The sequence below is a fragment of the Aethalodelphis obliquidens genome, unplaced genomic scaffold (genome assembly GCF_003676395.1).
Source record: "Aethalodelphis obliquidens isolate GAN/ISIS:26980383/991018 unplaced genomic scaffold, ASM367639v1 scaffold10, whole genome shotgun sequence".
NCBI lineage: Eukaryota > Metazoa > Chordata > Mammalia > Artiodactyla > Delphinidae > Aethalodelphis > Aethalodelphis obliquidens.
In genome coordinates this window covers 43,885,408-43,909,440 of record NW_020837954.1, presented here as the reverse complement: position 1 = coordinate 43,909,440, position 24,033 = coordinate 43,885,408, and the positions used below count along the sequence as shown (strand labels likewise).

The 24,033-nt window shown below is 38.3% G+C and overlaps 1 protein-coding gene across 8 annotated transcripts in view; it reads right to left on the bottom strand.

Annotated features, from left to right (window-relative positions):
- Positions 1 to 2,025: 2,025 nt before the first annotated feature.
- PCNX1 (pecanex 1) overlaps positions 2,026 to 24,033 on the bottom strand; it is a 171,179-nt gene continuing 149,171 nt past the window's right edge. For 6 of the 8 annotated variants that reach the window (XM_027111644.1, XM_027111646.1, XM_027111645.1 and 3 more), the window contains 6 exons: positions 13,303 to 13,533; positions 12,184 to 12,458; positions 10,433 to 10,638; positions 8,051 to 8,493; positions 7,468 to 7,608; positions 2,026 to 7,279 (listed from right to left, as the gene is read on the bottom strand). In XM_027111644.1, the coding sequence (XP_026967445.1) occupies positions 7,139 to 7,279; positions 7,468 to 7,608; positions 8,051 to 8,493; positions 10,433 to 10,638; positions 12,184 to 12,458; positions 13,303 to 13,533 (1,437 nt within the window). In that variant the 3' untranslated portion in view covers positions 2,026 to 7,138. Of the gene's footprint in view, positions 7,280 to 7,467; positions 7,609 to 8,050; positions 8,494 to 10,432; positions 10,639 to 12,183; positions 12,459 to 13,302; positions 13,559 to 24,033 lie in introns of those variants that run through there. The other 2 variants (XM_027111647.1, XM_027111652.1) reach the window with 2 other exon arrangements.

The window sequence follows — 24,033 nt, the reverse complement described above, 5'->3', positions numbered from 1 at the left end:
TCTTATCAGTGACCGGTTCAGAAAATCAGGACACACGGACAGGTTAAGGATCTTGCATATGTCAACTCTTACATTAATGAGATGCAAGGAGAAATATGCTCAGGCTTCTGGGAGATTTTCCCACTTAAGGGAGGTAACAGGAAGTGTTTTATTCTGAATGATAATGTGTATGGAGTGAGGTCTAGAAATAGACACCTAGTTCCAGTCTGAAAAGAAAGCCAGCATACACAGGAGGGCAGAGTTGAGAAAATTAGATACACGGAGCTGGAGTAACATGATTAATCAATCCTGAAAGCCCAGTTTACCTTTCATTTTATAATGAGCCAATTTCCTGTTTCAGGAACTTTGAATTGGGGTTTTTCTTCCTTGCAACTGTAAGCATTCTAAGTAAATATTTTAGAACTATTTAAATAGTATCTTAATGCAATTGTACCAAAGGAGTCATCCCCAAATTTATAAGCTAGATAAATCTGCATTTTGTCTAAAAAAAAGATATACCTTACTTTAGCCATTTGTACTCCACTGTTGAGTTCCCACTGGGACATCCTGTGTTATTAACTAGTACACAACCGAGAAGTGGTGGGTGGTTTTTGAGAGCAAACCCATTAACAGTATTAAAAACGCTGCTTGGTATCTGATAAAATTCAGTGCTGGCCTGGGATGGTGACTATATGATAAAGACAAGTCAGGATGCTTGTGCTTCAGGATGGGACTGGCCTGGAGTATCCTTACATGGGCCCGGTTATTATGGATTCATACAATGTCCTTGGGAGCAAAAAGGAACCCTGGACTAAAAGATGACTTTTCCCTTTCAGCACAGTTTACTGGGCACTGAAACTGAATGGTTTCTTAAAAGGCTTTCAGATAAGACGGATTCACCTCTTACCACTTGCTGTTAATATATATCCTGAGAAATTACAGAGCGATCTAGGGATCCTCTTGTACCAAATTACATTTTTTCGAAGCATGAAGTTCAATCATACTTAGTTTTCTTTAATAAGCACATATGAATGGGGGAAAAGGGGAATAAAACAAACGTTTTATATAGTAAGTGCTGAATGAATACCCCAAAAGCCATCATTTCGTCACGTCCTTACTTCACAAGGTGTGTTTTACCTTCCCCAGAGGAAGATGCACCTACATGGTGAGATTCATCGGTTACAGGCCAACATTTTCGGATCCTTTAGGAGAAAAAAAAATCCTAAGTAAACTGCACTTCACGAACAACGAAGAGCTTTTAGGGGACCCAAATTTCAGGTCAACTCCCTTTTGAATCTCTGGCTCTAAGATTAATGTAGATCACATACACAGAAAATCCCTTTCTTTGAAGATGTGTTTCATTTAACCAGCATGTTTCCTGTCACTAGAAAAAATACTGTCCTATAAGATCCTATAAGACTAAATGCCATTACATTCCTAGGTGTGCCACTGTGATCCTGGGCAGGAAGACAGCAAACTGTTTGGGACTCTGATGCCAATGGCACGTCACCTGCACCCTGCTGGCTTTGGTTGTTATTTACAGTTAAAATGACTCATTGAAGGATTAATAAGTGACTCAGTCAAGAGTGTATCTATTATCATTGTAAGTCAGCTTGCATTTTCTTGAAGTATTATACATGAAATCAGTGGGTTAGTACACACACCAAGTTAGCATTTGTCTGATTTTGATGACTATAACCTGTATGTTCTTTCCGTTTTCTGTACTGTAATTTAGTGTGATACAGTGAACATGTACGCATTTTCATCCATCATCCTACATGTTCCATCTGATATTATATCATTAATAGGACACATTCAGATAAGTTCAGAAGATGTAAACTACAACCTTTCTGCCAAGTGTGAAAAGCTATCCTTTTATTATGAAATTTATACATTTCTATTATAAGCTGAATCCCATGTTAATAGGCCAAAGCTTCTGTTTAAAATGATTATTTTCAGAACCAAGTACATGTTTTTAAAATATGCTAGGCAGAGCTTAATATGGTAAACTCTGATTTTTCTTAATTTGACAAAAATGGACAGAAGGCAAAATGAAAAAAAATTTATTTCCTCCGTGTTTTATCCACTGTCGATACTGTATCTTTGATGCAATATATTTGCAAAGAAAAAACAATCTCAGCTTTTAGTTTCCATTTTAAACATCTACCGTATTTACAAGCTGTTTAGAATAACAAACACTCAGACACGCGCGCACACACACACTCACAGACACACGTGAGTACATATATTCTTATCTCTGGTTTATACTGAATGCTGGTAGAGGCAATGAATACTTTCAGAGCCCATGATCAGAAAAGGGAAAACCATTCTCCTTCCTCCCACCTACCTTCCTGGAATCATCTTCAGTATTCTTTCTTCCATTTCCTCATGCAGAGCTCATTGCCAGACTTGTACAGGGTTAAGGTAATCATTTTTTACAATTTATTTTTACTTAAACTATAATAAACTTTAAAAAAGCATAAGCAGACATGATTTTTCCCCCATTTCTATTATTTTGGTTGTAGAATCAAGTTTCATATATAAAAAATCGTGTTTAACCACAATTACGCTAAATCCAAGAGTCATCTGGAGCAGCCATCTCATTCTCCACTACTACTCTGCTTCGAATTCCAGGGTATCACCCCATCTGTGCAGATACCACGCAGGAATTCATCCTTATCACAATCTTAGATGACCTTTCTTCCTTCTAGCTTGGATCCTCTGAATCATAAATTGTCAGGTGCAGAGCTGAAGCATAGAAAAAAGGTATAACCCTATATAATAGGGGTGCCTTAGAAGAGAGCTGTCATGTAACCTTGTGATGACACTCAGCTCTGGTCCCCCAAAGAATGTTATGCTGCTTCCATAAAACGGCAGATAATGAAGTTCAGTTCACAAATAGAACTTATTTTCTCTAATTCAGAAAGAATATGTGGCTGATAGGCAGTAAAGAGAAATTCTTATCACACATAATTCTTGACAAGATGACTCTGGAGAGGTGATTCAAAGCAGAAAATATACATCTGTTTCAAACAAAATTAATACTTCACTCACATACCTACCAGATCTATTTGTATAATAATTAACTTCTTTCCAATCACCTAAACAAATGAGAAGGACTAGGTATATATGAACCAGATTTTTTTAAAAAAATGAAGTGAAGAAAAGAGAGGCTGGTTTTTTAATACTTAATTTAAAAAAAACTATACATATCCAACATAATATTAAAATTTATGCTGCACAAATACATGGTAATAGCTAATTTTCCTCTTTCTCCAGATAAATAAAACTCAATTTCCATATATGACTGAAACAGAAAGTTCAAAGTCCATTAATGGGCTCCAAGTATCATCTTAGCCTTGAATGACATCTTACCCTTGGTCTGTGTCCAAGCAAAGTAATTTTATGTGATTAAAATATACTACAAAAAAGAACAAGAATGAATATTGAGGACTTTAAAAAAAAGGGGGGGGCTGTGTCCATATTCATGAAAAAGTAATGAAAACAAACACAGAAGTCAATCACAATGCGGGCAGCCATTTATAGTTTTGTAGCTAGTAAACATAAATGCAAAGAATTCTCATGCAAAATTATTGTTATCTTCTTCTCAAGTCACATATTTGGGAGGGAAGAGTTTTGAAAGAAAACAATAACCTTAGCCTCTGGGCAAATGTAAGTTTAAAAGACTCAGTTCTGGATGAATGGGACTCAGTGCAGCAATCCACCACATGAAGATTTCCTAAGCAGAGGCAGAAGGATGCTGCTCAGAAGCAAAGTGGGATGCATTAAGGCTAAGCTACCCTTGCTTAGATTTGAGGCTGTTTTTTTTTATATTTTCATATGAGATGGAAAAGTAAACTAACCCAGGAAGAAAAATACATCTTTTTAATGAGCTGTTGTTTCTTACGTAAAAACTTGTATTTTCACTGCCTGACATTTGGTACACAGAGTAATTTTCCATAGTTCACTCGGGAGAGAAATCTTGTCTGACTAATTCTGCTTCAAGGGTCTGTAGAAGTATCTCAGATTTACTTGAAATATTAAAAAAAAAACAACTTCAAATCTAATGGAAGTTAATCTTCCAGTAATGGAAACTCAAAGAAGGCAGAACACTGATGAAGTCTGTTCGCTAATTTCCTGAAAGGTAATTAATCTCCTTTTACCTTAAAAATATAGAGCCTCACCACCTACTCTCCCAAGTCCCTTAAAGATCAACATCTTGTATTAATCTAGACTTTTGGAAAAATTATAGTTCTTTAGAAAAAAGTGAACATATAAAGTTTTATCAAGTATTGAAAAATGGTGTAAAAATAGGGCTTACACCAAGTTATAAACTGGAAGATTAACCAAAAATTTGAGTTATAAAATGATTTTTAACACTGAATAACAACAACAGCAAAAGAGCTAGGAATTTATAACTTATTCCAGAACTCTCTCTAAAGGGGGAAAAAGCAAAATCAAACAAGAAAAAAACCCGAAAGATATCAATAAAACTATTTAAAGCAAATGAAAAAAACTAGCGTTTTAATTACATATTTTTACTTTCAAATTATGGAACTCTGAACGTTTTGGCAACTGTGAACTAAAGATGCTAATGTGTGTATACTGGAGTCTTATATACTAATCAAAAAGGCTAAGCAGGGAATCTAAATGAACAGCTCACTGATCTCCAAGGGGGTGTGGGGTGGCAGGGGACAGGGTTGAATAAGACATGTATAATCAACTTAATTAATGAAAGTGTGTATATTTCTGTATTATACTTTAGTTCCAATTATTTTTAAGACATGACTCCTTCTTTAATTATCAATGCTTCCCCTGATGCAATTATTAGAAAAGTATTATGATTTTAAAAAGACTATATGTTTTAGTCTTAAACATTTGAAGTTCAGGTTTTTTCTTTTTCTCTGTGTAGGAAAATGAAGTATCTTCTATTTAAGACTGGAAAGGCTCCACTTATCTTCTCATCTAGGCAATGACCATGAAGAGATCATATTCATCTCAGAAAGGGAACAAGCAGCAGGGAGCATAATTCCTCTGAGAGGATTTTAGATAATACAGATAGACAAACAGATCATATATTCAGTTTCAGAAGAAAAAAGAAGAACCTGAACCTTAATGGCATATTGTAGATTTGCCAAAATAAGGCAAACACAGAATATAATGACAGCATCAGGAAAAATACATTTTAACTGGTCAATTTAGAAAGGGTACCTTTGTGTAAATGTTCAGTAAATCATTTGACAAAAAGTTTTTCAACAGTAAATTCTGCAAAGTGTGTGAAGTCTGGAAACCTCAACACAAGGCACATTGGCTCCTGAATACCCACAAAAATTTAAAATTGGAAAAAGGAAAAGTAAACAGGTTTTGGAGTGAAAATGCAATCAGAGGCTATATATTAGCTATTTACTTCCTTAGCTTTCATTCCTTCCACTGAAGTGTCATGTGATACTGTAAGATCTACATCAGAATTAGGAGGAAAAACAGCTTCTATCTCCTCTCACCTCATCAGAAGACACTTTAAACCCACGCTGTCCAATACAGTAACCACTAAGCACATGTGGCTAGCAAGTACCTGAAATACGGCTAGTACCACATGGTGAAATAGCAATACTTTGGATATAATGGACTAAACAAAATGTATGACTGAAATTAACTTCACCTGCTTCTTTTTACTTTCCATTCACGGGGGGCAGACAGATGGCTGCTCCTAAATGCTCAGATGTACGGTCTTCTTTGGAGTTTCACACAAAAGGAGAAAAATTTTCTGAAGGATTTAAAAAACGCCATATGTTGAAAATTAAATCTAAACTGCAGTTCCCACCTAGTCTAATTGTAAATCTGAGTTATATATTTCCCTGAATACATACATTTAAAAAAAAAACCAATAAAATTTAAGTTATGAGACAACATATGAATTAAGTCAAGTTCATCACAGTTATAAATATTTCAAATTACAGCTACACACTATAAATCACAGGAAATAAAATTCAAGTAACAGAATAAGAAGAGAGGAGGAAAATAATAGGCCAAGTTTTAAAGAGGGATATAACAATAAGAACTGCACCATTTGGATAATTTTGTTTGAAAAACTTTTACTTGATTAACTGAACTGCATGTGAATAACTTCAAGAGCTAAGAACTCTTAAAATAAAAGGCAATCCATCCTTTCTTTAAATTCCAGGACGTTCACCTTCTTCTTTGAAAAGCAAAAGTATTTTCTTCCCAGAACTGACCCCAGCAGAACTTGCCCCAAGTGGGAGAAACAGGGTAGCTGGGACGCACACAGTGTTGGAGCCCATCTGAAATGTGGACACAGGAGCTGGCAGGAGTGTTCACGGGACTGAGTCACTGACTAACTGGCTCCGGGAAATGCCAGTGATGAAGCTACGTGTATCTTGAGATTAAGTATTCATTTTAAAGGAAACATCCAATGGACTGGCATGAAGTACAGACTACTAAAGAAAAATGAGCAGCACAGTTCCTGCTACGTATAAGGAAAGGGAAGGGGTTAATCCCAAAGGCAATTTAAATAATGGTATTTTATTTTTATATATAAATAAATGTTCTGAGAAATCTCAGACTTTATAGTGCATTGTAAAAAATTAGTGCAGTTTTTTTCATTAAAGTTTTTAGCGCTCAAGGAATAAGATAAATCTATGTCTGTTCATAGTCTTTTTCACTGTACATTAAACTTTTATACTGCTATATGTCAAACTGAAGGTTTCTACACTTGTCTGTTTTTAAAAATCAAGGTAAATGGATTTCATGTTTTATGACAAAACATGGCAATTATTTTTGGCAAAAAAATTAGAAAAATATGAGATCATAGTTTAGAAAGCAAGAGTTTGTTGATTTAAAGCATAGGCAATGCATAGGAAAAAACTTTTTTTAAGGATGTATTTTAACAGAACTTTATCCTTCATGCACGATGTTTTCTCAGCAGCTAACTTAAAAAAATATTTCAGCTTTATTTGGGGATGGAGACAGTGACAGGAGTCAGGGTGAAGGGCGAAGGAGAGGTGCTTAACCAAGCCCACTCTATGTTCAAGTCTCTCCTACAGGATCAAAGGGATACCTGCAGGCATCTTCTGCTCGCTCCTCTTTTTTTCCAATCTCTTGGAATTTTGAGGGAAAAGAAATGAAGTTATAAAACACTGGCTCACACTTCAGCCCCAAGTTCTAGTACCCCAGTTTCGATTACAGTCACGTATTTATCTTCAATCTGAACCAGAAGTACTGTCTTGTCGATGTGGGATCTAGTACCTGGATCTCTGCTGCAAGGCACCCAACGGTGAATCACCTAATGATTCAGAATAAAAACAAGCAGTTAGTGGCAGAGACCCTGAATACACTCACAGACTCTATCCTTAAGATTAGAGGTAGTAATTCAGTTTGGTAATTAAGCATAAGTACATAAAACAGCTAAAAACCAGGCATACCAGTCAGGCTACAAAAAAGTCAGAGCACCAGCTTCATAGGAGAACTTACGTGGCCTTCCATGCCCTCCTGGGGACTCCAGTCTTTCCAGCTGTTTCTCCCAGCTTTTAACCGAATACCCTCATCAGGCCACTGCAGCTCTTTCCTTTTTGACAGGTTGATCCCATCCAGAATGTGACTGGGATCCACAATCTGCAGTATAAATAAATATGGATCATTCATTCAAAAATGAATGAATTCAAAAATGAATTCAAAAATTCACTCTCCCCTCGAGGACAAATAATTATATAATCCCAAACAGAATTTCTTTCACAGTGTCTCAAATTCTCCACTGACTATAACGGAATAAAAAACCACCTAAAGAGCCACCTGAACTCCTTTTATCCTCCTAGGAGACCTTAACTGCAATGGCCACATAACCATGGCTGAAGAGGGAACAAATACCACCAGTGAAAAACTGCTTGCTTTCAGTTTTTATACTGGCAGAAACATTTTTTCAACATTCAAAACTGTTCTAGTCTTCAGACTAAGCAATATACGGTGTGTCTTCACAAGAGTCCTTCACTCAAAAAAACAAGAAATAAAAACAAACAAGTAAGAGAAACAGTGCAAGAAGAACCGTGGGCTTACTCACCTGGACTCTGTAAATCACCTCCCCCTTTTTGGCATGGGAATTATTGGCAGGACTTAAGGTGTTGCCGGGCTGCGTATCAGCGGCACTGCTCTGACCACCGTCTGTCCCAAGAAAGCCCACAAGGGTGTGATGCTTGCAGGCTGGGATGCTTTGGCTGGAGCTGCTAGAGGAAGGCAGGCCATGCTGCACACAGGCCGGGCCGCTCTGACTGGAGGGTTCCATCTGGTTCACCACAGAGAGGCGGGACTGGATGGATGACGGTAAGTTGCGAAGCGATATCTGGCTGGTGGAAGAGCGCCGACAAGGCACAAATCCCGTGGTGGACATCCGGAGAGATGAGTGCCGGCTGCTATAGCAGTATGACGACTGGCTGGCTACAGAGGCCCGGGCAGGGGACTGCCGGACCAGGCTGGACTGCACAGAGTGAGAGCTGTGGCTAGCGGCTGGGGAGGGAGAAACAACAGCAGCGCTCCTTCTCAGTGGGATGACCCAAACACAACTGCTTCTTCAGTAGTTTCTAAGACTTTCTCCCTTAAGCCTCGCACCTTAAATTAGTTGGTGAATTTACTGAAGTTAATATTTATACCTAAAACTTTTAAAGTTGCCAAAAAGAGATAAATATCTGAGATCTATTTTCTTATGTGGTTTTTGTAACAAAATTTCTATTTGCTGAAGCTTTTTAAAATTCAAATTCTGGGGCATAAAAAAATACAATTAAATAATTTATAGGAAATAGCAGGTATTTAGGTTGAGATAAATCCTAAAATTTCTTTCACTGAAATATTTCAGAATACATGAATATCTCATAGAAATGAGACAGTGAGAAATATTTATTAAGGATCTACTATGTGGCAAGCTCTGTAGCTACTATTTCTCAAAATACAGTATTAATGCCCTTGCCCTTTTTAATGACAAGCTATACTACCTACAGAGGCACAGTGATGCCACACTGTAATATGCATGTACATTAAGGGATCACTACTGAATATGAATGATCAGTGATACTAAATAGTAGGTTATCCTGTGTCCTTTTTTCTAATGGCTCGATAGGATTCTTCAGATTTGTGAAGAGTGATGTGAAGATTATTAGAAAATTATTATCAATTATATTGAAAAATAACAACATGTACTTTTTAATCTGAAAATAAAAAGAGCTAATCAATGTTAAAAGTAAAAGGTATATTTAAAGAAGCACACTGGCAGTTTTAGGTTTTCACTCAGAAGTTAAAAAAGAACATAACAAAATGTCGATCACACACCTATTTAGAGTCTTAACAATTCCAGCGCCATTACATTTTTTTGAATCATTTTAAGTAAATGTTTTTAACACTTCATCTGATCCACGCAAAACATAGGGGGAAAGGACAGTGCTGGATCAACCGACCAGCCATCCGGGAACAGGTAAGATCTGAGTCCTGCTGCATGCCAGGTGGATTACAGCTCTCATGTAAAAGGCAAATTAGTAAAAGAATAGCTTCCTTTGGGATAAGGAAAAATTTCTTAAATAGGATACAAAAAGTATTAATCAAAAGGAAAAGATCAGTAAATTGCTCTACACAAAAATTAAGAACTTAACAAAAAAAGGCAAGCCACTCTTCACAGAAAGAGAAGGGAAAGCCAAGATACAGAATGGAAAAAGATGTCTGTGGTACAGAAAACTGACCAAGAGTTCCAATCCAGAATATACAAATAAGAAAAAGGTAACCAAGTGGAAAAATGGGCAAGAGACTTAACATGTACTTCAGAAAGAAGATCTGATAAACTCATTTAAAAGTTTCCAACCTCAGGTATTATTAGAGCAATGCAAATTAAAAATTTGCAACTAAAGACCACCCCCCTTCTCCTGTCTCTCTGAGAGCAGGCAGCAGAGGTGGAAATAATGCTACTCAAAGCTGGGCATTCCTCTAGACGACTGGTCAGAGTACCAATTGGTGTAAAAGAAATAAAAAAGAATTCTGAAAAGATTTTTGGCATTATGTATCATATCTTAAATATTCTCATAAACTTTGACTTGATTCCATTTTTAAAGTTTCCAGCCTAAGAAAATAATAAGTGATTACAAAGATTTATATACAAAGATTATTACAACACTCAGAAGAAACCAAATCGTTGTTCAACAGGAGAGAAGTAAATTATATTAGTTAACTATCATTGGCCTTTAAAAATGATACTTTCAAAGAAATGCTATTTCAAATGGTGTATATTTATATATATTAAATGATTAATATAAACAAGTAGGATAACGTCCTATTGGGAATCAAACAAAACATACTATTTATATATTTCCAAGTAGGTAATATGTCACCCTCTTTATACACACATACTACCTGAACCCCACAGTTGAGAGGCTAACATTACACACATAATTCTGTTTCACATTACCTAGTGCTGGAGGGTAAGATGTGACAGGCGGATGGAGTCCTGCTCCCGGTCCCTGGCCTGGGTTTCCAGTGCTTCCTTGGGATGCACTGCTGTGGGGATCATTGGCAGTTGTCGCACTGTTACTAGTGCAAAAGGCTCCACCTCCAGCATCAGAATCTTCAATATTGCCACCACTGTTACAGCCAGCTCCACAACCTTTCCTTAACCTAGGAACAAACACCGGAGTAGGAGGCATGGTCCCAAGATCACTTCAAGATAGGTACTGTATTCCGAACATTTAATGCTACTAATGTTCACCTTTGGAAATCTTCATGGGGCAATCAACATTAAGAAGCAAAAGAGTCTATGATGTTTGCGTATCTCCCTCATACTCACTGCCTCCGTTCTTCTAATCAACTTCACTTTTACACTACACTCTATCATCTCTTCTAGACCATAACAAAGAACTGCACATAACAAGTTGTTCCATTAAGATCTCAGTTGGAAATAGTATCCTCGTCACTGTATACAACCCACGAATACCTAATTGATTTAAATTAAACCTAACTTATTCTGTAGCACACCTGAAGAGAACTGCTGTAATAATTTTTCTTCTCTTTTTTATTTTAATTTTTTTTTGCGGTACGCGGGCCTCTCACTGCTGTGGCCTCTCCCGTTGCAGAGCACAGGCTCCGGACGCACAGGCTCAGCGGCCATGGCTCACGGGCCCAGCCGCTCCGCGGCATGTGGGATCCTCCCGGACCGGGGCACGAACCCGCGTCCCCTGCATCGGCAGGTGGACTCTCAACCACTGCGCCACCAGGGAAGCCCTCTTCTCTTTTTTAAAACGTAGGGTGACCAACTGTCCTGGCTTGCCCACAACTGTCTCAGTTTGGCACTGAAAGTCCTGCATCCCAGAAAACCACTCAGTCCTGGGCAAACAAGGCAATTCCAGCACAACATGTATTTTTTGAAAAGAAAACTTCTTTGAACACTACCCTGGTTTGTATTCTTCCCTCTGTTTGAATAGGGGTAGACGTTAAAATGGTGAAATTTTACTCTTTAATGCTGGGTATTCCTGGAAGAATTTTAAAACACCTATTTCTGAGTTTGCTGCTCTAGTCTTGTTTTGGATTAAGTTTTGATATTTAAGGATCTGAACAACTCTTAATCTGAGATTTTTCTTTGCCATCCATCAAATTATGATGTTCCTGCACCATATATCATAATTTACCACACAAAAGGCAGAGGAAAAAAATTCATGTGCATAATTGAAAACACTAAATATTTGAGATGTGAGTGCTGACTAACTGTTAAAATGGCAGCAGTATCTCTGCATCTCACAAGGAGGAGTTTCAACATGGACAGCATGCTCCCCCTACTGCTGGAACGGAATACAAAAAGAATGTAATCGACTTGCACCAGTTTCTTTTATTTTTCTCTCATTTGCCCAGTTTGCTGACCCACACATTCTAATAGTGGCAATAAGCTGCAATAGAGAGTTTAAAAAACAAGGAGGGAATTATCCAAGACTCTACTAAATGCTAGAGCAGTGGTTCCTGACCAGACTACTGTACATTAGATTTACTTAATAAGAGTTTGCAGATACAAATGCTCAGATTCTACTTCATGAAGCTCAGGTGTAACAGGTTTTTACTGTGCCGTGGCATCTGTACTTTTCCTACAATCTTTCCAGGTGGTGCTATTGCACACTGCCTAGACTAAGCGGGTCAGGACACACCACCACTGGAAAAGGCAGTCCTAGGGCTCACCTGTGCCAGGTTGACACTACGAAGTTTCTGATATTTCCCAAGCTGATAGGTCCCCCAAGAATTTCTTTAAGCTGTTCATGGCTGTCAGAGTAAGAAGTTGTCAGGGGTGAGACGAAGATCGGGTAGCCAATAGGCTGGTCACAAGATGAGTTTATCATGTTCCTCAGAGCTTGCTTGGCATTTTGGATGCTACCTCTCTCCGGGTTACGGTTACGTAGGAAAACAAGTTCCTGCTGTTGCCCTGCCCAAAGGCCTCGGACACACTCCTTATTCACCTGAAAACCAGAACACAGGGGAATTAGGTTAAGGGGCCAAGAATAAAATTTATATAAACAGAAGAGTGGAAATGGGAGGGACATAAAAGACATTACGATAACCAACTGTGAAAAGCAGGAAACAAATATAAGCAGGTCACACCTGAACAGGAGTTAACTATTTTCCACTGTCATTAGGCTATTAAATAATAAACACCTACAGAGCTCTTCCCTCTGCTGTCTTGTAAAAATACCAAGTAAAATGTAGTCCATTTAGTTTTCTAAATTGGTGAGGCACTGAATTTTGTAACTAAGATAATAAATATTTTTGATAGAAATGAGAGGTAACAAACATTTAGAGTCGAAAGGATGTTTGTGATTTTGGGGGCTGATTAAATGAAGAAAAAACATTACAAACTATCAAAATAAAATGTCAGAGATTAAGCCTCCTAAAGCCCTGAGATGCTTAAAAAAAACAACAAAACAAAAAAGCAAGTTAGAGCGAACCATTCACAGTTAGCTACTGTGAAGTACAAGCTGTAGTATTATTTTGCAACCTAGGCATCACATCTTATTAGCAATACAGTGCTGACATTTTAGGAAGAGATGTTTCCCCAAGAGCAAATATAACAGGCAAGAGAGAAATAAGCAAAAAATGTAAGGTTTTATGGCACATGAAAAAATTTCAGAGGACAGAGTAAATTACTGACAAAATAAATTAAGAGCTCAAAAACAATAAACGTTAATGTAGTATGGTCATTATTTTTGTTTTCTATAAAAGAGTTTCAATTACTTTTTAAAAGTTTGGATACAGTTATCTAAGTTCCATTGTTTTCAGAGGCAAACGCGTGCCTCCAAACCTTACTTTAATGACCCTGAAGCTAAGGTAGCGTCTGTTGAGCATGATGATCTTGTACTCGTTGGCGCCGTCATCCATGACGTGCCGCAGAGCAAGCAGGGAGGGTGAGTTGGCGAGGACTGCACTCCGCCACGCAGGGTCCCCTTCGTGGGCTATGACAAGGTTCTTCTCATGAGACACAATGGCTTCATAGAGCACAGTGGGGTCATCGTATTCATCCGGAGAAGTGAAATGGTCCTATACACAGAGATAAAAAATACACCTACAATTTTAGGAAAAGAAGAGAATGACTTCCAGGATGATGAAAGCTTCTGAAATTACTAAATCAGTTACTAAATTAAAAGTCTTAAAAAACTAGTTTATATATTTCATTTCAGCACGTTAATATTATTAGAGATAAATTATTCAAGTCGGTTTTCATATCTTCATTCATTTTTTTTTTCTGTTAAAGGATTCTCTCACTGCTATCAGTTAAGGGAGGCTAAAACTACATAAAAGGTCTCTAAATTGCGTTTCTTTTTAACTAGGTGCTTTTCACTTAAAGCCACATCTCTAGAATGATTATAATAAACCATTTTATCCTGCCTCTCATTTAGTTAAGATAAGGCTCAAAACTATGAGCTCTGAGGACAAATTAAGGGTCCTAGCCCTAGAGAAGCTAGTAAAGTCTTCCCTAAAAAACCTCTCGGCCTTATTTGACAAGTTGTTATTTAATATCTACCACATGCAAGACTACGTGGCAGGTAGCATGGATGAAACAAAGGAGTATATGAAATGTGTTTCCCATTCAGAAACCTAAAAATTAACAGAGGATACAGGATATAAATCCAAAATAATCATAACACAAATCAGAATTTCTGAAATGGTGTGCTATTAAGGAAACACAAATATTATATTGGCTGCCTTGATAAATTTTTACATCCAGGTAAAGTGACTCATTTGTGCTCAAGTCAACTGACTGGAGTATGTGCTATCTGGAGGACACACAGTGACAGCAAGAAGCCGATGTCCCCAAGAATGCACTTCCAAGTCTGGGGGTTCATCTACATGAGACTAAGGGAAGTCTTCACTGTACACGTGGGTACATAATGTAAGAAGTTCTCCGATACAAGATTTCATCTCACTCTTACAACAACCTGGTGAAGTAGATTGAGCAGGTAATACCAGAATTTTACAAATATCAAAACTGAAGCTCAAAGAGGCTTAACTGCTTCCTAGGTTTAGAAAATTACTATATGATTGTAATGCCAGGACTTGAACACATTTTTTAGAGTATTTTTTCATTCTGATTTTTAAAAATTTACTATTATAAAAGTTAACTGCAACACCTTTCAAATCCAGTTGCTGTGATTAGGGAAAGCTACACAGTGCAGGTGGTCTGGGGCTGGATCTTGAAGAATGAGTACACTTTCAGTGGATGGAGACGGCACCGTGGGGGAAGGGAAAGGACTCCAGGCAAGACGACCTACTAGTGCCTCTCCAGACTTTTTATAAGGCTGGTGCACTCCTCGCTCCACTGCTTTGAGCTTGGCTCGTAACAGCTCACAGCTGTTCCGTTTTCTATGAACTGCCTTCAGCTAATGGAGCTGCCTGGGTAGGAAATGCCGGGAGAGGATTATTCCCCCCTTGGCTGTGGAGGTGCAAGGTACAAAACGGAACTCTGGGTGACATTCACACTCCAGAGCTCCCTCTGGAGACCAGGGGAGGCTACAGCTCAGCTGAAAGACACTTCTGCTTAGCTTCTTCCCTTGCTCTTTCCTGCTTCCATCATTTCCTCACAGACTGTCCTGAGGGCATCCCCTCAATTAGTCTCTTGCACGAGAATCCTGGACTCTGACTCTGCTTCTAGTGAACATGCCCTAAGAGAATTTACTACTTAAAATACTGATGGATGGCTCTTGACTTCTGTCCATCACACACCAGCAACCATGCTAATCTTTCTTTTAAATACTGAGTTCACTTTCCTACACCAGCAGATAGGTAGATGCCATAAGATGTGCTCTCTTTCATCAAGCTGTTCAATTAGGGAAGGAATGACATCCTTGGATAGCGGTATTTGTACAATTATTTGAATGGAAAATAAACATACAGAGACAGGCAATAATCACATTCTTAATAAAACGGAAACAAAGTTGGAAATCATTAGGCATGCCAAAAGTGGAGAATGCTTAGTCTTGTCCAAATATTTCTTCTCACTTAAAATAGCTGAATGAATATGTAAACTTCTATGTACATCATTCAGCACTGTTTTACTGATAAAATATTTGAAACAGGGACTTCCCTGGTGGCTCAGTGGTTAAGAATACACCTGCCAATGCAGGGGACATGGGTTCGATCCCTGGACCGGGAAGATCTCACATGCCGCTGAGCAACTAAGTCCGTGAGCCACAACTACTGAGCCTATGCTCTAAAGCCCATGAGCCGCAACTACTGAGCCTGGGTGCCACAACTACTGAAGCCCGCATGCCTAGAGCCCGTGCTCCGCAACGAGAGAAGCCACCGCAATGAGAAGCCTGCATGCCACAACAAAGAGTAGCCCCTGCTCACCGCAACCAGAGAAAGCCCACGCACAGCAATGAAGACCCAACACAGCCAAAAATAAATAAATAAGTTTATTAAAAAAACAAATTGAAACAATCAGAATGTCCATGAATAGAGAGATAGCTTAATAAATGGAGTAAAAATTATACTCTGGAATACTACAGAGTCATTAAAGAATGTGGTGTGCCTCTATATGTGCTAACTTAGAAAGGTGTCCATGGTAAACTAAATGGGAAGAAAGCTTGCACTCCAGATCAATTTCTATAGCATGATTACATTTTTAAAAAGGAAGATATTTATACATATAGTTGGAAATGTCTGCATGAACTTGGGGAAGTCAGAAAAGATAGGCGTCAAATTATTGGCAGTGACTTCTTTGTGGGGCTGTTGTATGACGGAAGGTGCTTACTCTTGGGAGATGTTTACTTTTCAATGTTTTTCATTAGTTTTCAAATAAATAAAAAGAGATAATGTTTCCAATTCTAGGAAAAGATTTCAAAAGCATTTTAGAAACTTCTCATAAGAAGTTATGAGCAGAGGCACACGAAATATTATTTTTCGAAAACAATGAAACTCATGTAGCAAACATTCACAGGGCACCAAGCACTGTGCTAAGCAAGGAGGACATAGACATAGAGATTAATATTGTCCTTGTCCTCAAGGAGATCACAGATTGTAAGGTTTTCATTATATATCTCTTGTAAACCAAGATAGACTTTAATTGGTTTATTTTACTTCTAACAACCAGGTAAATCCTTAAAGAGACTAGCGAAAGAGAAAAAAATAAGGAAATATGCTGTTTTATAAAATGATTAAATAGAGGACAAGAGAGAACACATGAAAAGGGCAATTTGCATAATTTCTCTGAGTTTTGATTAATCTTCATCTATAAAACGGGGATTAAAATAATTTTCTGGGTTGTGGGTGATATAATGTGTATGAGAGCACTGATACACTATAGGACACTGTAAAATTAAATATTACACAGATAACAGTTTTAATTTCTAAAGTAAAAAACATATAACACATTAGATTGGAGAATTAAAAAATTAAAAAAGAACTGTAAAGGAAAAAGGCAAAAGTTAAAAAAAATCTATGAAATCGCTAAAAGCACCCTATCAAAGACTGTGTCTGAAACAAAAGTTATTACAAATTCCGTATTTTTAGCTCTCTGGGAACAGGATCTTTTTTAAAAAATCAGGTTGACGTATAATTTACACACAACAAACTGCACCCATTTTAAGAGTACAGTGAGATGCGTTTCGACAAGTATGCAACCTCGTGTAATCACTGCTATAATCTAGATATAGACCATTTCCATCATCCCAAAGTTCCCTCCTGCCTTTTGGTATTCAATCTCTATATCCCAAACAAGCACTGATCTGCCTTCTGTCACTAGAGATTAGTTGGGCCTGTTTTAAATTTTATATAAATAAAATAATACAATATGTACTTAAAAATATTTTTAAATTTAATTTTATTTTTTTATACAGCAGGTCCTTGTTAGTCATCAATTTTATAAACATCAGTGTATACATGTCAATCCCAATCTCCCAATTTATCACACCCCCACCCCCACCCCTGGCTGCTTTCCCCCTTGGTTTCCATATGTTTGTTCTCTACATCTGTGTCTCAATTTCTGCCCTGCAAACCGGTTCATCTGTACCATTTTTCTAGGTTCCACATATATGCGTTAATATATGACATCTGTTTTTCTCTTTCTGACATACTTCACTCTGTATGACAGTCTCCAGATCCACCCACATCTCTACAAATGACCCAATTTCATTCCTTTTATGGCTAAGTGATATTCCATTGTATATACGTACCACATCTTCTTTATCCATTTGTCTGTCGATGGGCATTTAGGTTGCTTCCATCACCTGGCTATTGTAAATAGTGCTGCAATGAACATTGGGGTGCGTGTCTTTTTGAATTATGGTTTTCTCTGGGTATATGCACAGTAGTGGGATTGCTCGATCATATGGCAATTCTATTTTTAGTTTTTGAAGGAACCTCCATACTGTTCTCCATAGTGGCTGTATCGATTTACATTCCCAACAACAGTGCAAGAGGGTTCCCTTTACTCCACACCCTCTCCAGGATTTGTTGTTTGTAGATTTTCTGATGATGCCCATTCTAACTGGTGTGAGGTGGTACCTCATTGTAGTTTTGATTTGCATTTCTCTAATAATTACGTTGAGCAGCTTTTCATGTGCTTCTTGGCCATTGGTATGTCTTCGTTGGAGAAATGTCTATTTAGGTCTTCTGCCCATTTTTGGATTGGGTTGTTTGTTTCTTTAATATTGAGTTGTATAAGCTGTTTATATATATTGGAGATTAATCCTTTGTGCATTGATTCGTGTGCAAATATTTTCTCCCATTCTGAGGGCTGTCTTTTCACCTTGTTCATGGTTTCCTTTGCTGTGCAAAAGCTTTGAAGTTTCATTAGGTCCCGTTTGTTTTTGTTTTTATTTCCATTACTCTAGAAGGTGGATCAAAAAAGATCTTGCTGTGATTTATGTCAAAGAGTGTTCTTCCTATGTCTTCCTCTAAGAGTTTTATAGTGTCCAGTCTTACATTTAGGTCTCTAATCCATTTTGAGTTTATTTTTGTGTATGGTGTTAGGGAGTGTTCTAACTTCATTCCTTTACATGTAGCAGTCCAGTTTTCCCAGCACCACTTATTGAAGAGACTGTCTTTTCTCCACTGTACACCCTTGCCTCCTTTGTCATAGATTAGCTGACCATAGGTGCGTGGGTTTATCTCTGGACTTTCTATCTTGTTCCACTGATATATGTTTCTGTTTTTCTGCCGGTACTGTATTGTCTTGACTACTGTAGCTTTGTAGTACAGTCTGAAGTCAGGGATTCTGATTCCTCCAGCTCTGTTTTTTTACCTCAAGACTGCTTTGGCTATTCGAGGTCTTTTGTGTCTCCATAAATATTTTAAGATTTTTTGTTCTAGTTCTGTTAAAATTGCCATTGATACTTTGATAGGGATTGCACTGATTCTGTAAATTGCTTTGGGTAGTATAGTCATTTTCACAATATTGATGCTTCCAATCCAAAAACATGGTATATCTCTCCATCTGTTGGTATCATCTTTAGTTTCTTTCATCGGTGTCTTATAGTTTTTGCATACAGGTCTTTTGTCTCCCTAGGTAGGTTTATTCCTAGATATTTTATTCTTTTTGTTCCAATGGTAAATGGGAGTGTTTTCTTGATTTCACTTTCAGATTTTTCATCATTAGTGTATAGGAATGCAAGAGATTTCTGTGCATTAATTTTGTATCCTGCAACTTTACCAAATTCATTGATTAGCCCTAGTAGTTTTCTGGTGGCATCTTTAGGATTCTCTATTTACAGTATCATGTCATCTGCAAACAGTGACAGGTTTACTTCTTCTTTTCTGATCTGGATTACTTTTAGTTCTTGTTCTTCTCTGCCATGGCTAGGACTGCCAAAACTTTGTTGAATAATAGTGGTGAGGGTGGACATCCTTGTCTTGTTCCTGATCTTATGAAATGTTTCAGTTTTTCACCATTGAGAATGATATTTGCTGTGGGTTTGTCATATATGGCCTTTGTTATGTTGAGGTAGGTTCCTTCTGTGCACACTCTCTGGAGAGTTTTTATCATAAATGGGTGTTGAATTTTGTCAAAGGTTTTTCTGCATCTATTGAGATGATCATATGGTTTTTATTCTTCAATTTGTTAATATGGTGTATCACGTTGACAGATTTACGTATATTGAAGAACCCTTGCATCCCTGGGATAAATCCCACTTGATCGTGGTGTATGATCCTTTTAATGTGTTGTTGGATTCTGTTCGCTAGTATTTTGTTGAGGATTTTTGCATCTATATTCATCAGTGATATTGGTCTGTAATTTTCTTTTTTTGTAGTATCTTTCTCTGGTTTTGGTATCAGGGTGATGGTGACCTCATAGAATGAGTTTGGTAGTGTTCCTTCCTCTGCAATTTTTTGGAAGAGTTTGAGAAGGATGGGTGTTAGTTCTTCTCTAAATGTTTCATAGAATTCACCTGTGAAGCCATCTGGTCCTGGACCTTTGTTTGTTGGAAGATTTTTAATCACAGTTTCAATTTCATTACTTGTGATTGGTCTGTTCATATTTTCTATTTCTTCCTGGTTCGTTCTGGGAAGGTTACACCTTTCTAAGAATTTGTCCATTTCTTCCAGGTTGTCCATTTTACTGGCATAGAGTTGCTTGTAGTAGTCTCTTAGGATGCTTTGTATGTCTGCGGTGTCTGCTGTAACTTCTCCTTTTTCATTTCTAATTTTATTGATTTGAGTCCTCTCCCTCTTTTTCTTGATGAGTCTGCCTAATGGTTTATCAATTTTATCTTCTCAAAGAACCAGCTTTTAGTTTTATTGATCTTTGTTATTGTTTTTTGTTTCTATTTCATTTATTTCTGATCTGATCTTTATGATTTCTTTCCTTCTGCTAACTTTGCGTTTTGTTTGTTCTTCTTTCTCTAGTTCCTTTAGGCGTAAGGTTAGATTGTTTATTTGAGATTTTTCTTTTTTCTTGAGGTAGGCTTGTATAGCTATAAACTTCCCTCTTAGAACTGCTTTTGCTGCATCCCATAGGTTTTGGATCTTTGTGTTTTCATTGTCATTTGTCTCTAGGTATTTTCTGATTTCCTCTTTGCTTTCTTCAGTGATCTCTTGGTTATTTAGTACCGTATTGTTTAGCCTCCATGTATTTGTGTTTTTTATGGTTTTTTTCCCATGTAATCCATTTCTATCTCATAGCGTTGTGGTCAGAGAAGATGCCTGACATACTTCAATTTTCTTAAATTTACTGTGGCTTGATTTGTGACCCAAGATGTGATCTATCCTGGAGAATGTTCTGTGCGCACTTGAGAAGAAAGTGTAATCTGCTGTTTTTGGATGGAATGTCCTATAAATATCAATTAAATCTATCTGGTCTATTGTGTCATTTAAAGCTTCTGTTTCCTTATTTATTTTCATTTTGGATGATCTGTCCATTGGTGTAAGTGAGGCGTTAAAGTCCCCCACTATTATTGTGTTACTGTCGATTTCCTCTTTTATAGCTGTTAGTTGCGTTATGTATTGAGGTGCTCCCATGTTGGGTGCATATATATTTATAATTGTTATATCTTCTTCTTGGATTGATCCCTTGATCATTATGTAGTGTCCTTCCTTGTCTCTTGTAACATTCTTTATTTTAAAGTCTATTTTATTTGATGTGAGTATTGCTACTCCAGCTTTCTTTTGATTTCCATTTGCATGGAATATCTTTTTCCATCCCCTCACTTTCAGTCCCTAGGTGTGTGTCCCTAGATCTGAATTGGGTCTCTTGTAGACAGCATATAGATGGGTCTTGCTTTTGTATCCATTCAGCAAGCCTGTGTCTGCTGGTTGGAGCACTTCACGTTTAAGGTAATTATCGATATGTATGTTCCTATAACCATTTTCTGAATTGTTTTGGGTTTGTTTTTGTAGGTCCTTTTCTTCTCTTGTGTTTCCCACTTAGAGAAGTTCCTTTAGCATTTATTTTAGAGCTGGTTTGGTGGTGCTGAATTATCTTAGCTTTTGCTTGTCCGTAAAGCTTTAGATTTCTCCATCGAATCTGGATGAGATCCTTGCTGGGTAGAGTAATCTTGGTTGTAGGTTCTTCCCTTTCATCACTTTAAGTATATCATGCCACTCCCTTCTGGCTTGTAGGATTTCTACTGAGAAATCAGCTGTTAACCTTACGGGAGTTCCCTTGTATGTTATTTGTCGTTTTTCCCTTGCTGTTTTTAATAATTTTTCTGTGTCTTTAATTTTTGCCAGTTTGATTACTATGTGTCTTGGCATGTTTCTCCTTGGGTTTATCCTGTAAGGGCCTCTCTGCGCTTTCTGGACTCAGGTGGCTCCTTCCTTGCCCATATTAGGGAAGTTTTCGACTATAATCTCTTCAAATATTTTCTCACATCCTTTCTCTCTCTCTTCCCCTTCTGGGACCACTATAATGCGAATGTTGTTGCATTTAAGGTTGTCCCAGAGGTCTCTTAGGCTCTCTTCATATTTTCATCCATTTTTCTTTATTCTGTTCCGCAGCAGTGAGTTCCACCATTCTGTCTTCCAGGTCACTTATCCGTTCTTCTGCCTCAGTTATTCTGCTATTGATTCCTTCTAGTGTATTTCTCATTTCAGTTATTGTATTGTTTATCTCTGTTTGTTTGTTCTTTATTTCTTCTAGGTGTTTGTTCTTTAATTCTTCTAGGTCTTTGTTAAACATTTATTGCATCTTCTCGATCTTTGCCTCCATTCTATTTCTGAGGTCCTGGATCATCTTCACTATCATTATTCTGAATTCTTTTTCTGGAAGGTTGCCTATCTCCACTTCACTTAGTTGTTTTTCTGGGGTTTTATCTTGTTCCTTCATCTGGTACATAGCCCTCTGCCTTTTCATCTTGTCTATCTTTCTGTGAATGTGGTTTTTGTTCCACAGGCTGCAGGATTGTAGTTCTTCTTGCTTCTGCTGTCTGCCCTCTGGTGGATGAGGCTGTCTAAGAGGCTTGTGCAAGTTTCCTGATGGGAGGGACTGGTGGTGGGTAGAGCTGGCTGTTTCTCTGGTGGGCAGATCTCAGTAAAACTTTAATCTGCTTGATTGCTGATGGATGGGGCTGGGTTCCCTCCCTGCTGGTTGTTTGGCCTGAGGGAACCCAACACTGGAGCCTACCTGGGCTCTTTGGTGGGGCTAATGGCCGACTCTGGGAGGGCTCACGCCAAGGAGTACTTCCCAGAACTTCTGCTGCCAGCGTCCTTGTCCCCACAGTGAGCCACTGCCACCACCTGTGTCTGTAGGAGACCCTCCAACACTAGCAGGTAGGTCTGGTTCAGTCTCCAGACCTACCGGGTCACTGCTCCTTCCCCTGGGTCCTGATGCACACACTACTTTGTGTGTGCCCTCCAAGAGTGGAGTCTCTGTTTCCCCCAGTCCTGTCAAAGTCCTGTAATCAAATCCCACTAGCCTTCCTGATTCTCTAGGAATTCCTCCTCCTGTTGCTGGACCCCCAGTTTGGGATCCTGACGTGGGGCTCAGAACCTTCATCCAGTGGGTGGACTTCTGTGGTATAAGTGTTCTCCAGTCTGTGAGTCACCCACCCAGCAGTTATGGGATTTGATTTTACTGTGACTGCGCCCCTCCTACTGTCTCATTGTGACTTCTCCTTTGTCTTTGGATGTGGGGTATCTTTTTTGGTGAGTTCCAGTGTCTTTCTGTTGATGACTGTCCAGCAGCTAGTTGTGATTCTAGTGTTGTCACAAGAGAGAGTGAGAGCATATCCTTCTACTTCACCATCTTGGTTCCTAAAATATTATGTACTCTTTTTATGTTTGGCTTCTCTTACTCTGCATAATGTTTGAGATTCATTCTTGCTGTGGCATGTAACAGTAGATCATTTCTTTTTATTGCTACGTAACATTCTATCTGTTGATGAACATTGGAGTTTGCCGTCTGGGGCTCTAGAATGGCTATGCACACTTGTGTGTAAGTCTTTGCATGGCCATACACGTTCATTCTCTTGGGTAAATACATAGGAGTGGAGGTGCTGCGTCATATGCCAAGCGTGTACTAATCCTTTAACATATAAGCCTTCTGTGGATTTTCATGAGTACATATGAACTTTGGAGATGACCAGCACTGACTGACACATCTATCTTTTCCTGGCCAGAGAGTCCCTCACTGGCAACCCATCGTCTGGTCAAAGTGATGTGCAGCGAATGGCTGTTGCTTGTTACTTTACAGGTCAATCTCGCCCTTCTCAAAGGTGTATGTGAATCACAGAACTTCTCCAGGTTGCATCTGCGTTCTCATCTCCTCCCCTCCCCCAGCCCTCCATGGCCCCCAGTTCCCGAGTCCACCTCCTTACCCTCTCTGTTTGTCACTGTTGCTGTCTGTCATGGCTAATGATGACAGTGTGCTATACCCAACTGTGTTAGGCCTGATTATAAGGTGGAGAACCACTGTCACAGGCTAAAAACACATGTGAGGAAATGGACTGGAAGCAACAGGCAATAGCACTTGTAGGGAGAGATAGGGACAGACACGGAAGGATCAGAAAATACAGAGAGCCTGTGCCTCAGCTCCTCTCTCCCAGATGGAGATAAAATACCTGTCATAATGTTCAGAATTAACAGTTAGTCATGCTACATAAAAGA